Source organism: Macrosteles quadrilineatus, unplaced genomic scaffold (genome assembly GCF_028750875.1).
Source record: "Macrosteles quadrilineatus isolate MER2022 unplaced genomic scaffold, UCM_ALF_1.0 Scaffold_9__3_contigs__length_116548681, whole genome shotgun sequence".
NCBI classification, from domain to species: domain Eukaryota; kingdom Metazoa; phylum Arthropoda; class Insecta; order Hemiptera; family Cicadellidae; genus Macrosteles; species Macrosteles quadrilineatus.
Window position 1 is genome coordinate 59195711 of NW_026542602.1, and position 17076 is coordinate 59212786.

The 17076-nt window shown below is 36.4% G+C and overlaps 1 protein-coding gene across 8 annotated transcripts in view; it reads right to left on the minus strand.

Annotated features, from left to right (window-relative positions):
• Positions 1–17076, minus strand: part of LOC129002182 (endophilin-A) — a 76213-nt gene that overhangs the window by 51488 nt on the left and 7649 nt on the right. For 5 of the 8 annotated variants that reach the window (XM_054429802.1, XM_054429800.1, XM_054429801.1 and 2 more), the window contains exon 1: positions 4746–4862. In XM_054429802.1, coding sequence (XP_054285777.1) covers positions 4746–4793 — 48 coding nt within the window. In that variant the 5' untranslated portion in view covers positions 4794–4862. Of the gene's footprint in view, positions 1–4745; positions 4863–7548; positions 7630–14935; positions 15066–17076 lie in introns of those variants that run through there. The other 3 variants (XM_054429803.1, XM_054429797.1, XM_054429798.1) reach the window with 2 other exon arrangements.

Genomic DNA, 17076 nt, shown 5'->3' on the forward strand with positions numbered 1-17076 from the left:
CACCAACTTTATAACTTCAAACATAACGCACAATGCCATTAATTCCAGAAAAAAGGACAAATATTAAATATATAAATTGTGAAGATTGTTATAATAAAAGAAAACACGATGGCGAAATCAAAATAAACTTAAATACAAACATCAATGAGATATTTTAGGCAGTTGAAAACGAGTATTCAAACAAACCTTAGCAGTCGTCCAAATCCGACAATATTGATGTACGAAAAGAAAACGTCGCGTTGCAAAACTGTCAATACTCCAGACAGATCCAGAGTTAATACAAGTCTTGAGCACGTTATTTATATTCCACACTGCACTCGCCGAGTTATTACCCATAGCTGAATCACTGACTATATACCATAAACTATGATACATGGTCTATACTACTGTAGTACTGGTGGCGCCGTATGATAGCACGGTTAACTAACTCTACAGAGACTAGAGAGCAACCAAAGCAATTAACCAATCAACGAAAAACGACATAATTGTAGATGATTCGATCATGACGCTGGGACACAGTAACATCGACCCACACCATAAACTATGGTACACTGTCTATACTAGTACTGGTAGCGGCGCCGTCTGATAGCACGGTTAACTAACTCTACACAGACTAGAAAGCAACCAAAGCAATTAACCAATCAACGACAAACGACATAATTGTAGATGATTCGATCATGACGCTGGGGCACAGTAACATCGACCCACGTTGTAAACTATGATACACTGTCTATACTAGTACTAGTGGCGGCACCGTCTGATAGCACGGTTAACTAACTCTACAGAGACTAGAGAGCAACCAAAGCAATTAACCAATCAACGACAAACGACATAATTGTAGATGATTCGATCATGTCGCTGGGGCACAGTAACATCGACCCACACCATAAACTATGATACACTGTCTATACTAGTACTGGTGGCGACACCGTCTGATAGCACGGTTAACTAACTCTACAGAGACTAGAGAGCAACCAATGCAATTAACCAATCAACGACAAACGACATAATTGTAGATTATTCGATCATGACGCTGGGACACAGTAACATCGAAACACACCATAAACAACACTCTTAGAAAATAAGCATATATAAATATTTTTTTTTAAAATATATAATACTGTTTCAAAACAAGAACCCATCGAGATCACGCCTTTAAATTGTGTATGCATTTTCAGTTGGGACTAGATAAAACGTAGACTAGAAAAATTAAACACAATCATATTCAAGGGTACACGTTTTGACGAATTTTTTATGTACAGTGCTTAGTAACTGTTTGCACTTTTTTACGCTTGCATTTCGATATATTCATAAAAGTAGATTTTCCATTGTAATTAATTCGTTTTTAATCAAATTTAAATTTTTGCAAGCCTTTCGTGTTAACGACAAGTACATATAACACTTGACATACAATATATTACGTTAAATTTGCCGAACTATAATCGATTTGCCATATAATGAAAATCATCTTGGTAGCGGAATACGTTTCCAATAATGTTCAGCTATGTATTAACAACTGCACGGTTGGATCGTTTATATTGTAGGAAATAGGGAAGTCGGCATCTTCCCACACACACCTACACTCTGCACCATCGGAACCGGACACGAGATAACATTTAACTGTATTGACATTGTCTACAACGTCTAACGTCAACTACCCAACGCTTCACCCCAGTATAGTCAGGCAAGTCTTACATGCCTCTATGATAAAATGATAAATACCCCACCACCAAGGTCAATTTCTTCTCGTGTTGAGGTACCAATTATTATAGGGAATACGGAAGAAATATTTTCCTAACGTCGTAAAAAGATAAAGCTTGTATAAGTGGTAAAATTATGAAAATTGTGTCAAACATTTCAATTGAGAATTTTCTACCACGATCATATAACAATAAGCGTATGATTTTAGTTTCAGCACTCTTTGAATGAAGTATAGAATCTATTGCCTAGTAACTAGTAACAGTATAAATTCTGGGGAAAACCATTAGGCCTAAACAGTTTACATAAACATTGGTACAATCGTTTTCAAAATATCACTCATCCTATACTCAAACCATCGCGTAAAATATGGCAATTATCGTACATTGAAGTCGTTAACCGATTCATAGTTAATAGTGTCGTTTACAAAAAACAATTGCCATGACATCAAGTTTTAATAGTAAACAATTTTTACAAATTATAATAACATTTAGAGAAATCACAGAGCGAGGTTATTTAAGAAGAATTCACATTAACAGAGATGAAATGGCGTTAGTGAGAAGGAAGGACATTATCTGAAATAACAGAGTTAAGAAGGCGGATATCTGGAAAACCAATTTCCGCTGCTAAGGAAAATGTTGCTTTTCAGCGTCTCAGTATTAACCTAACACCTCTTCGAGTCTATAAATACATTTTCGAATGTCCGTAGAATATCAACCGCTCCTTCAGTACGTCTATGTGAAGTTATTCATTAAAAGGGTTTGAAGGGGATACAGGAAACGGGGCAAATAGGAAATTTTCCATGGGGTTCTAGATTTGTACTTAACGCTCACAAATAGTAAGCCTACAACCGAAAGAAAATGATTCAGTAAAGAGAATTCCACTACCTTGTTAGGTTGGGTAAGGTCAAGTTAGGTTGAGTAAGGTCAAGTTAGGTTAAGTAAGGCTAAAGTTAGGTAGAGTAAGGTCAAGTTAGGTTAGGTAAAGCCAAAGTTAGGTTCAGTAAAGGTTGTAGGAAATAGGGAAGTCGGTATCTTCCCACACACACACCTACACTCTGCACCATCGGAACCGGACACGAGATAACATAACTGTAACATTGACATTGTCTATAAACTTCACCCCGGTATAGGCGAGACATGCCTCTATGATAAAATGATAGTTACCCCACCAAAATGGTTAATATTTTTCGTAGCGAATACGGATGAAACATTTTCTTAACGTCATTGGAAAAATAAAGCTCAAATAAGTGGCAAAATGATGAAAATAGTGCCACACATTTTAATTGAGAATGTTCTACCACGATCATAACAATAAGCGTATGATTTTAGTTTTAGGACTCTTTGAATGAAGTATAGGAATCTATTACCTAGTGGCTAGTAACAGTAGGATAAAATTACAGTCAACGGTAAAATTCTGGGAAAACGATTAACAGTTTACATAAACATTGGTACTATTGTTTTCAAAATATCACTCATCCTACTCAAACTATCGCATTTGGTAGGGATCGAACCTAGAAATCGTTTACTGATTATTAGTGACGACTACAAACAACAATTGTTATGACATCAAGTTTTAACAGTAAACAATTTTTACAAATTATAATAACATTTAGAGAAATCACAGAGCGAGGTTATTTAAGAAGAATTCACATTAACAGAGATGAAATGGCGTTAGTGAGAAGGAAGGACATTATCTGAAATAACAGAGTTAAGAAGGCGGATATCTGGAAAACCAATTTCCGCTGCTAAGGAAAATGTTGCTTTTCAGCGTCTCAGTATTAACCTAACACCTCTTCGAGTCTATAAATACATTTTCGAATGTCCGTAGAATATCAACCGCTCCTTCAGTACGTCTATGTGAAGTTATTCATTAAAAGGGTTTGAAGGGGATACAGGAAACGGGGCAAATAGGAAATTTTCCATGGGGTTCTAGATTTGTACTTAACGCTCACAAATAGTAAGCCTACAACCGAAAGAAAATGATTCAGTAAAGAGAATTCCACTACCTTGTTAGGTTGGGTAAGGTCAAGTTAGGTTGAGTAAGGTCAAGTTAGGTTAAGTAAGGCTAAAGTTAGGTAGAGTAAGGTCAAGTTAGGTTAGGTAAAGCCAAAGTTAGGTTCAGTAAGGTCAAGTTAGGTTAGGTAAAGCCAAGATAGGTTAGGTAAAGCCAAGTTAGTTGAGTAAGGTCAAGTTAAGTTAAGTAAGGCTAAAGTTAGGTTGAGTAAGGTCAAGTTAGGTTAGGTAAAGCCAAAGTTAGGTTGAGTAAGGTCAAGTTAGGTTAGGTAAGGCTAAACTAGGTTGAGTCAAGTCATGTTAGGTTATGTCAAGTTAATATATTGAATAAAAATTGCGACCGGGAACATTTTCTAATGCCGAAAACGATAAATTAAAAATATGCTTGTAGGTAGCTCAAACAGTATCATCAAAAAGGTTTTAACTAATTTAGTAAAACAATAGTGACAAAAGATGCGAAAAAACTCTTCAATTTCGGAGAAATACGCGGTTTTCTGATTTCCTAAGAGAACTGTAACAGCTTTGTTCTGGCTTTGAATACTTTTGAGAGTTAATTTGTTTTCTTTTGTGTACAAAATTACTTAGTGTTATATTTACTGATTTTACTTTTATTTTATTTCTGGTATACTTTTACTTCACCAATCCAGAACTCGTTGTTTAGCTTTGACTGTCACCGAACTGCCAAGAAGAAGACTTTCCATCCAAGTTTAAATTGAAACTATTTTTGCAGTTTACCAAATTAACACTTTAATTGAACTGCCATAGTGTGTTGGTCTCAAGTACCTTTTTATGTTGTCTACCAACAGTTCAATCATATATAACTGTTGTAACAACTTATTGTGATGGTGGCATTTTTATAGAAACCATAGTATGTCCATGAAAAGTAATACTTATGAAAAACAAGAGATGAATAGCATAACACTATGAAAATCCCATTTAACTAGGTTTTCTGGAGGGTTACCAAACTGTCTACAACTGGTCTATGTAAATGGGATGTCTACCGTTAAGATTCAAACTCCACGGTATACTTACAAGTGTAGCGGTGTTGTATATTTGACGAAACTGTTGGGCAAACAACATTTTAGACAGATTTCCCCAAACTCACAGCACAAGACAAAAAGAAACACTACGCAGTGACGACGGACGTCGCGGCGACTGAGTTATTTTGGGCGTCGCCCACTTTGCGATTTAGCAACAGTTTTGGCGGTATAAATCATGCAGTTTTTATTTCAAAATACAAATTACCCAATGCAAAAAAAAAAAAAAACTATGATCATCTGAGATAGCACTCTTCTAGGTGTTATATGTTAGCATTAGCATTATTTCGTAATACTGCAGCAAAAACAGTAGTTTTAGTTCATGCGTTGAGGGTCTAAAACAGCCTCTTCTCTCCCCAAGAAGTAAATATGTAGGCTATCGATTGTTTTAATTCGTCCCCTTCTTCTCATTAGTTTGACATATCGATACTATAACGTACAGTAACTCAATCAGTAAAAGGGGAAATTATTGAATCACTCCCTTTAAAGCTAATTGTTTGCTTTAGAAACACTTAAAACTATTTGAAAATCGTTTGAGAGGTTATCTTTAATTGAAAAACATTTTCGTTTCCTACCTTAGTTTGCTTAATATTTGGTGCAATATGACAAAAATATAGTTCATCACACGGGCAAAAAGTGTCTTTCCAGCCCTCGTTTATTTTCCAACCTCGGCCGCCTCGATCTTGAAACTTGAGCTCGGGTCTAAAAGAGTCACTTTACGCCCGTATGAAAATATACTATTTTTACAGCTAAAGCGATTGAAATAGTTTTGTTTTAGATGTAACCTATCAAAACATAAGCATAATTTAATTTATCTCTCTAGCAGAAAGAGTCGATCCAGACAATTTCTCTAGGAGGGCGAAAAGTCATGTGACCCAGCAAATTTGCGGTAGGGAGGTAATGGATGGAGGGAGGTGATTATAATCAAACGACAACATGGCTAACCCCAACACCCCCCCCCCTCAGGTGAACTGGCCACCTCGCCATGTACGATGATGGCTGTTTGACCTTAGGGCTGATATACATTATCGGCTTGATGTTCTCCATGAAAGCTTACTATGGGGACATTACTACGAAAGTAAATTAGTTCGATATTTACTTGAAATCGAAATTCTAGAATTCCATCATATATCGAGCTATATACAGCCAATAAAATAATTGTATATTATATGAGTGTCTCTGGGGTGTAGGAAAATTATATAGGGCGTGACCTTTCAATATAGGCTGTGTTAAAATAAGTCTTAAAAGTTTCAAGTGTTATTACTGTATTGCAAAACGTCGAATTGATTTTTAAATATACCGGTAAGTCTAATATATGATAAGTGGATGTGATGAGTATAAAACATAAGTGGTAGACATCTCAATCTGGATCGTGTTGCTAATGATTTTTTTTTTCTCAAAAAGCTTATGCCTTTGAAAAATTGTATACCAAATTTCATTTAAGTGGAGTTTAAGAAAAACACAAAACATGGCGGAAATTTCCCTAGAGTAGTTTATTTTCGTTTTATTTTGAGCAGTTTCTACAATACCTATTCCTACAATTTTTTTACTTGTTTGTTGACACCTGTTTATGCTCTTCCATTGTTGGCATTAAAAGCTGCGTTAACAAACTGAAAATAAGCTGCTTAGTTTTATCATCTTTTCAACACTACAGAATATGTACGACAAGTTACTACCTGTTACAGCTATGTTAGTCGAGTTATGTGCTGTTATGGAGCAGAATGCTTCTAACAACGAAGACTCGGTAACTCACTTACAGCAACTACAGAGAGAGCCTCAAGAATAGATGTTCGTAGAGAGTTTTAGACACTCTGATAAATTATCAATACGTCCCTTATGTCCAATATTTAACACAGAAATATCAGTACGAATATTTTTCGATACACCAACACACTGTAACTATTTGTACAAGTTACAATTGATCGAATTCGACCGATCAGGCCCAATCAGAGTCTCAGAAGTTTGATACAAATTTACAGTCCAAATAGTTACAATAGATCTAGTAAAAGCACAATATACCTTAACACCCCACCGACCAAACCAAAGGACCGAAATAGGTGAACAATAACACCAACAGAAACATAACAGCGAATTTCCCGCTAAAACCACAGCCCTGTAACTACTAAACCGCCGGGTCCAATCACAACGTATAGTTTCGGTAAGTGTGTTATCATTAGATTGGACAATGCAGTACTACTACTACTACAGTACAAAGGTGGATGAGTCCCGCAAAGATTAAGCTAGTAATGAACGTTACTTTTGTATTTAGTTTTTCACATTTTTACAGGATTCCATTTTAGTTTGGCATGATGACAAGTCCGAGATTAAGGAATACTACGGTATTTTACTGTAGAACACTGCCAAGTGTTTGGTCGGACTAAGTTCTTTTTATTCTAAAATTGGCTACAATCTTTGGAATAGGGTATACATCCTGATAATGTTCCTATAACCGAAGATTTTTCTGGTTAAACCAAATACCAGTCATAAATATATATCTCACTGCTCTAAATAATACAACTCGTGTAGTAACTGGTCATTAATCATTGGTTTTGGTTATACCAGTTAACTATAGAATTATCATTAAAACATTTTCGAACAAGAAATCTGATGCTAATTCTTTAGAAGGTAAGAATCGTACTGGTTTAACATAGCTTGCACAGTTGTGGAGTATACCACGGACATCGGTGGAGACCCTTGAGATGTGAAAACACCGCTTTCGACCCATTCTAACAGTCACAAACATTTACAAAGTAAAAAACCAATAAATCGCACCATTCATGCAATATTCTAACACTAACCTGGTTGCATTTGTTGATTTGTTTTTTCAGTCCCGCGAACGCCATTTTGCTGACGTAGTCTCTTAGACGTCCTCAGTGAACCTGTGGAAAATGTTTCGTTAGTGAATAAAAGATAAACATCACACAAAAGATACACAATTACAAGTTAACTAAATTGAAATTTTAAATAGTCTTGAAGATTAGTGTGACAAAAATATTCAATATTATCAATGCGTTCACGAAGCGAACGAAATACCTATAGTTATTGTTGAGGCAAACTTTATCGGCATTGTCAAAGGTTTGTATACATTTTTTAAACATTCTCAAGAGAATAACGTTCTTTATTCAAAGTAACCAAATACGATCCAAAATAATTTACTTCTAAGGGTGCAATTGAGATATAGTGACCGTGTTGTCTTAAATGGAAAATAATATCCATCGTAAGACAGCAAGTTTGAGAGTGAGGAAGAGACTTCGGGCGCTCTGCTGGGTGACAAACAGAGAGGTGTTACATAGATAAAACATGTCTAGATAGCTATATAAACCAACGTAGACTTACAAAACCTAGAAATTGACATCCCAAAACCATAATGATTCACTGGCAAACACAATTTTGAGAAAAGTTTTCAGCCACACTAAATCAAGTAGCCACGATCCCTGCGGTTGTGTTCAAACAACAAATTTACTGCAAATAAAGTTGGGAAAGGCGACGGTGGAAACCAATTTACTAGATTGAGAGTCAAAAGTGTAAAGTTCAGTGCGATTCATCATTCACTGTGGAAGTAGACGGCGCGGCGGCGCTGGTTTTGGATGATCACTCATCTGTAGATCGATTGTCATTCAACGATCATTTACAGGACATCATCATTTAACAGGACCAGGGTTTGGACCGTTCCCTGACGTAGTAAACAAATACTACTGGAGAAACACCCGGTAAAATGTCCCACCAACGTAGCGACTCTGTGACAAATCTGGAGAGACAAGTGTAGTTATTTTTAGTTCCCCCACGTGGAGGGTTGTACGTTGTACATTGGTGTAGTAGTTGGGGAGGGGGAGGGAGGGGGGATAAACATCGTGGGATTACAACTACACTCGCACCGGGTTGATTGCTTCGTCTCATTTCGTTCATTTCCGAGGTCGATTCGTCGATTTTCCCCAGTGACGTTTAAATTAATTAGCACAACTATGCAGAATAAGTTATATACTTAGCATGTTGAGGAGAGAAAGATCCTTAGACACAGTATATCATGTTGTCCAAGTATAACATTTTTAATAAAATATCGACTCGGAAGACAATAATTTCGGTCCAGATATAAAAGCTGAACAATAACAAATAGCAAATACCGTTGTACCAGTTATTGTCCGGGGTGGGACGGGGAGAGAGGAGGTTATCCGTTTGTGGAATTTCCGCCAGCTTATTTAGTTTCCTCAGGAATCTCCAGTTATCCGCCACCCTCTCGGTTTACAGCTTTTCAGCGATGTCTTGTTTGTAACAATATAGTAAATTTGAAGCGAAACGTTAATGTCATTATACACCATAGATGTACAACAGAGTATAAATTCCGTTTAATTAAGAAGCTGTAGCAAGTTTTAGAATATAAACAATTTAGTTTAATTTGTATGGCTACCAAAGTGCTGCGGTTCGTATAAACCAATTTTTTGTTCAGGGGAATCAAAATTAATGACCAATTAAAATACCAACTCGTCTGAGTGTATTTCATCCAAACATGAATGACAGATGAGTGTGGAATAAAGGGGGAAAGATTGTGTAGCTTTAACCAGATGTTTCTTCGGCCAGAAACATATTAATAGCCCAATGATCTAGGACAGCCGGAACAAGTTCTGAACCGTTAAAAATCTACAGATTTTTCTCAAAATCTAACTGGCGACCCTTTGAGAAAGTCTTACTGAAAACTAAAACCTCTTTTTTGTGCCTATCTGTTTGGTATGAAGAACTAACAAATAAAATAGTCCTGTTAACTAGCACCGCACAGCAAACTTTATGAGAGATAAAACAATTTCCTTCTCTGTAAGTTTTACTGATATACTACATATCTGAAACTGTGCGAAAGCGACTGAGAAGTATAACTTACTGCTTGAATGGACGGTTAATCAAACCACACAATACATCAGAAGAGTGTTACTCCTAGAAGGAGAACCATAATCCTCGAGAGAATTTTTTATTTGAAAAAAAAAAAACTGTTTGTTATGAAGGTTTTTGAAAATCCAAACCCAAATTTTCTTTTTTATGAAGACAGTTGTGAGAAAGTTTACATGAGGATTAATAAGACATTATAATACTATTTTAACATTGCCTCTTCGTTTTTCGTGTCAAGTGGAGACCTACATTGCACAAAACCGGAAGGAAGAGTTGACATTAGAGTTTCGTTATTTGCTCTGATTGCCCAATTGGACGTCAATCTCAACCTGAGCGCTATTTAGCTATTTCTGTAATGACTTGTACAGCAAGACGAACTGTAAACGTCATCGTCATACCAGAAATACGTCAACACGTTCAATTACTATGTCTTGCTGTCTACGAAAAGCATTCAGTCTTCGCCTAACAGCAATGCTATAGTCTTGCCATTTTAGATTACAAATATTGATGATTTATATCACAATTTAAAAATCAAACCCATACAAAACACAGTTACCGGCTATTTCACCATTTCGCCAATTTTACAATCAAGCGAGAGATAGCAGAAACAAAAGCAATCAGTGAAAGAGCGGCTTGTTTAAAGCATTTTAATAAAGGCCGAAGGAAGGTAAATAAAAAGGACGATATTCAAGGAAGAAGATGGATTTGCTGTCGGAGTAAAAGTTGGAATCAATTGAGGTCATGCAAATAAGACACGGACGTTGAATGCAAAATCGTAAGGGTTGGTAGGGGGGGGGGGAGGTAAGCCGTCCTACATTGCACAGCCCTATCGTAGAGTAGGTGGCAATTACGATAGTGGTTATAATATAAAATGTAAATACAGTATTATATATATTAAAAAATCTGAATCTAATTCAACTATTTTAGGAGTGGCAGATAGATATTATATAACTCTTCATGTTGGTGTATTTATGACCTTTTTTGTCAAGGGAAGCCCTGAAAACGTGAGTACTGACGTGGTCTTCAGGAGGTACCTCTTCTATCCGTTGTCTAAACGTTCCCTAAACTCCGAAGTAAAAAAAACGATTAAACATATCCGAATCTATTGAAAATTATAAAACTATGGCAAATAAATGAGGGAGATCGTGCTTGGTTTATGATTACCCCTGTTTATAGATAGTTGGAAAAATCTGAGTGATTAGGAAATGCTGTTTGAGGAAACATTGCAGAAAGCGGGCAAGTTACCCCTTAACATCAATGGCTAAACCTGTTTCTGGAGTGAGCAAAAACTAGCGAGTATCAACTATAGACTATATATGTTTGCAGTTATTATTGCGGTACCAAAGAGATTTTAGGTACAAAATGAATTGTGTGTATACACATATTCACCTGGCCAAATGTATCTGCTTTATTCCCCTGGCAGCCGAAAACACATGTACAAGTTTGTATAAAAGACTGAATTCAGATTAAGAAGACGGTAAGGTGCGCACCACTGTCCTCCCATTGAACAACCCTTACCAGAAGTACCTATAGATGAACTGTTTTTGCGTCTACGCCGGTGAAAATGTTTAATCGAAGACAGAGGTTTTTTTAAGAAGAGGGCCGCCACTATTTTATTATATTATATTAAGTTGTTTATTTATTTATTATATTAAGTTATACTATACTATTTTCAATTTTTTGTGACCATTATGTTCAATAAAAAAAAGATGTGTATGTAAAGATATAACCTAACCTAACCTAACCACTAACTAACCTAACTAAACTAACCTGTGATTATTCCCCAGTTAAAAAGTGGCGACCCTCTTCTGAAAAAGACCCGAAGACCGAAACGTGAGAATCCGAACCTATTAAATTTCTGTGGGTGTGTGGTGAATTAAACCCACCCCTCCCGTACGGTAATGCAGAATACTTGTCAGTTAATTGATTTAAAACATCGTAATTCATTAGATGATCACCGATCATGTCAAAATCAACATGGACCATGGTGATGGAAAAGAAGTGTTAAGCAATCTTTTTGTGCATGACTGTTCCCTATTCACAGGAAGTAGTTGAACATGTGAGTGTTTGCAGAAGAGACTGCGAAGATCCGACCAATAAACATCAAACATCGGAGACAGGGTAAATATTTGAGTCACTCGCTGAGACATATCACAACGTAGGGAGAAAACGACGGTTTAGGGTGGTCAGAGTTTACGTTGTAATTCCTAATAGACGAGTCGACGACGGTGAAAAAGGCAAAACCACTTGCCGGACCCCGCCAATTTAAAAATCAATATGTTTTATCTTGGAAATTAAAAGTGAGATTTGACTTTGGGATATTCTTGTATATTTTGCTGATTTGGAGGAAAAAATAATTTATTTTCGCATTTTGTTTTGTATTTAACGTAGACAATTTAAATAAATCTTAATAAGTATAGGCTACTATACTTGTCCTTTAATTTTGTAGCAACATCTTACTTAGATAAGAAAAAACATGTCGTTTTCAATAAAAGGATTCCGTAAAATTTTTGTTTTGAAAACATAATCCATCGATTATGGGTTTTTTATTCTTTAGATTCACCTTCTAGGGTGGCAGCCAGTCAGCTAATGCACACATCATTAAATAGCTTGTTATACACAGTAGTCTTCATGCACAGTATAACCAATAAGTAAAGCAGAATGGACAGATAATATCATCTATACTTTAGATAGAAACATCAAGTCGATATCAGTGCACTCGAACGTCGCCAACAATAAATACGTATCAAATCAAGCTTCAGATTTTACAATAAGAGTTTACTTGCACTATTTGATGGTTTAGTCTAAGTCACTTTCACAATCTTCAATGAAATTGCAGCACAGTAGTTAGTAATATATAGTTCAGTATCATATTAGCTGTTAAAATTTCAGTGAGTTAGTTAAAAAGAGCGGAGCATCACCCATTGCTGAAGCTTCCAATGCACTACACAGATTATGTTTTAGCTTGACCCAAGATATGCAGTATGATCGTGCCATATTTTCCGCCATTACACCTGCCGCTAAACCAAGGTTAGGTAACTCATTGCACAATCCGTCATTAAAATTGATTACCCAACCTTCGTTATATTTGAAAATAAATCCGCTCCGGCTCGTTTAGTTTTGAAAACACCACCATTTGATTTGTTACGATCACAACCTAATACCAATCCAAAAAGAATATTTCTGAGTGAGGTTGTTCCGAATGATGCCACTGTGAAAGGTGTAGCCTACAGAAGATTCCGAGGTTAGCGAGGAATGATGACGTCATGGATGTGAGATCATCCCAGTCAGCTGATATGCCAAGATACTGGTCAGGGTCCAGTCAAGCGTATATTGAACATCGCGATATCGACTGTGGAGTGATAACAATGAAACGTCAATGTCAGCGTGTTTGTGCAGACAGCTGATGTCAAGTGTGTAAACATCGTGCATTGTTGTCACACCTGCTACATTCTTGTACATCCTACTGCCAAACATTGAAAGTTGTGTCCTAATCTTATGTTTTGGTACCTTCTAGCAAGAGAAAGATAACTGATTATAGATTCCAAAAAGTAGAAAAAAAACGTTTGTTTTCACAAACATCGCAATATCAACATGTGGAGTGACCAACATTAAAACGTCACCAGATATTTACGTCAAAGTCAGTGTGTTTGTGCAGATGTTAGTGTGTAAACATACGTTTGATTGTACCTGCTTCACTCTTCTACAGTCCACATATCAATTGATGCATCATCAAACCAAAAATTAGAGAGGTTGATAATCAACTAGCTGTGACTGAATTTGTGTACTTAATCTTACTTTTAGGCATTTTCTCAGTAGAAATCCAAAACGTCTTGGCAATTGTTGTTATTTCACTAACATTTCGATTTGAGCTGGAGATAACTTAGTTAACGCTATATTGACGTTTCAACGTCACCAAATATTCACGTCAACGTCAGCGTGTTTGTGCAGATGTTAGTGTGTAAACGTTTGTGTGTAAACGTCAAACGTAAATACGTTTGATGTTGGGCCTGATAAACTCTGCAGTCCACATATCAATCAATGTATCCTACAACCAGTCATTGAAATGGCTGATGATCGGTTTTACACCTTTGACTGGGTGTGAATATCTTTGGATTTTAGGGATTTTGTCACCTCAAAACGGGATCAGATTCAGGCGTCCGCTTCGGGGATCCTGAAAAGTTGTGAATTATTTTTTCCACTAATCGTGATAAAATTCCCACACCAGCCTCTAAAATAACATGAACTCGCCACCGACAAAAACTATCTCTAAACATAGGGACAATCAGTTTACTTGGAGCCTTGGAGGTTTTAAGAGGAAATTTCGAATTTACGACTCTCTTGAATATATTTCAAGATTTTTTGAATACATACATTTTTAGTACTCTTAGTTTACTTTTAAGACGAACAGTTTGGTCACAATGCCATTATCTTATGATATCGAGTATGACTATACAAGTTATGGTTTGTACAATTTCCTTACAAAAAACTTCCAATGTAAATATACGAAGCTGACTGGGTGATAAGTAGATTTGTCAGAAATGGCTAAAGTCTTAAATAACTTAACTGATGTATCCAAAGCCCGTTACCAAGCTGTGTGGATGCATTTCTCTTGTTACAATTAGTCCGTCATTGTTTAGTCGAATGATGCAATCGTTAGCACGGTTGGCCGTTTGGTTCTCATCTCTCTTATGACTCCTCCAGAGATAAGATCTGTTTTAACACAGTTATATAATGACTCACTTTGGCAAGACGTAAAATAAGTCAAATTTTACGCTCGGTCGATTGGGAGTTGATGATTCTGCTATCAAAACGATAACTGGTAGTTGTATGTATAATAACGAATTTCCAATTTTAGAATCGTTCTTCTATACGTTTGTGTACTGCAACAATGAATTATGATTGAGGAAATCAGTTAAACGACGATTAGTAACTTTTACAGCACGTACATTCAGTATTTGACCAAAAATCGCTACATTAACGAAGGGTTCGACCACAACCAAATCAGGGTACGGCAAAACGGTAGCTATCGATCGTGCTAGATGATATCAGGGCCGTAGCGCTTAGCTCTTAGCTCAGTGCAACCCCTTGCAACGTAACTACCTGCTTCAGGTCGGAACACGCGGAGTAATTCACCGTTCACTGAACACAGAGCGATCAGTGGTGAAACAAAGCATAGAGGGTGGCTACCTCAGCGTGGTACACGGTCGGGTTACTGGGGTGGGAAAGTAAAACAACGACAATGTTGAATACCTATATTGACACGGTAATTACAGTAATTTAGAAGGAATATTGGAGTGTAAAGCTTACCAGTGTAGTACGAGGTGTCACAGGGAACGACCGAACATAGCGACTAAGGGTATATTGCGAGGGAGCCACCAGGGGCGCTGGGGGCGACGACGCATCGACCAGTCCATTCACAAGCACCCACCGCCAGCGCCAGCGCCCCCGCAACTGCTGCAACTACTGTACTATAGGCCTGGTCACTAGAATACTAGTCAGTGATCACCTTGACAAGGTCGTTCATTGAACATGGCAAACGTCCTCGCGGCCATCTAGTTGAGGATTTACACTTAATGTTTATAAAATATATCAAATATGCAATGGCAAGAAACAAATCCAGCCGAGGATCTTACGTTGTCAACTAGTATCAGAAGGTCACCTTGGACTGCAAACCATCCAGGGCGGATTTGAGCTTCAATATACAACAATGGTAGTGAAATTTATAAAGTAAAGACACTGGTGATGTTTTACTAACGTAGACTTGTGTAATCGTTAAGTTCCAGGTGTTGGAGGTGTTCGCTATTTACAGCGATCACAGCAGATGTGCATGATTGTGTCGCGATCACGAAAGACGATGATGATGTCTCCGTGACCGCCGAAGATGTTCACCGATTTTAACGCAATCGCGGGATATGTTAATGATTTTGCCGCGATCGAGAAACGTTATTTACGACTAATTATGATTTTATTCAGGCCAATACAGAATACTTAACGGAAATCTCCATAAAAAATCTCAAATTTGCACCTGATTTTCCATGTTTTCCACGGAACCCATTCCATTGAGGGGGATACATACTTGACAGCCGAGAGCTCAACATTATTGGATTGAAGAGGTGAGTTTTTGCAACAGTTAAAGTTACGTGTTTGCTGAGCGCAATTGTTGCTCTGAAACACGTACAAGTTAAAAACAACAACCAACTGTTGATCGTTGGAAGTTGGAGAGTTAGTAATCTACCTGTAAGAAGACAATGCATTACAAATGGAGGAGTAAGGGGTAACAAGAAATACTTAGTAAGGTTGAATGTAAACTATGAATTTAGTCTACATGAATACTCGTGGACTTTTAGATACTGTAGTACACATCTCATTTATGTGGAACAGATGTTGCCATTACAATAGAACATGTTGGATAGTAACAGGAAAAATAGAAAAGAAGAAAACGGCCTAGCAATAGATGTTCATTTACTAGAGATTAGCTATCACTCTATTTACTCTACCAATAGTGATAATGTGAATGAATTGTTGACATAGTGGAACTAAGAGATTAAAATCCTACACAATGGTAAATAATAGAAATGGTATATTGCTCAGTGTACTGTATATTATTGAACATTATCTATCATCCATATTTTTATTTTTAGTTTTTTTTTCAGATGATTTTTTTATTTGAAACTTAACTGTCATAGATATATTTGGATGCAATTGGAAAATTATAATTATAAAGAAAGACAATGGTATTGGGGATGAAAAAAAATAAACTTGCAGCATTACAACATATAAACTTTGTAAAACTTATTTTCTATTCTATTTATGTATAATATTTTACTTGCATATTAGTACTTTGGCGTTTTTATAATATAGTTAGTTATTTGATGCACCTGATAAACTGTTAATCATATATTTTTTTATAATGTTTAAGTATTATTAATCATCAAATGTGTATACTTTTAATTCTAATCAATTTTTCTATCGCTTAAAAGAACTGTATATGTATATGCATACGTCCTCATTATGTACTGTTTACTGAATTCAAGTGAACTCATTCAGTGTTACAATGCAGTTTACACAAGATAAGTTAAACATTATAGCCTATTAGAAGTGTATAGAACAGTTACACAATTTATGTAAACATAAATGTAAATGTGTCTACAAAAAAACAACTATTAGGATGTTGGGATCTGGCCCATCATGCACGATTTTGACTTTATAAAATAAACAATTTGGGTTCAATAAAATTGTAACTTCTGGTTTTGCAATATGGTACTGTTTTATGAGCTGGACACCTTGGTAACTTAGCCTATCATCAACTGTCAACAACTGCATTGTTGACTAAGGGGGACAACTACCTAATATTGTACACAACTGTCGCCCTTGACCATCCAATAGTCATATAAAAGACTAGTTGTCCTACTTTATCTTCATTCACAAGACTGATGAAACCATATCTA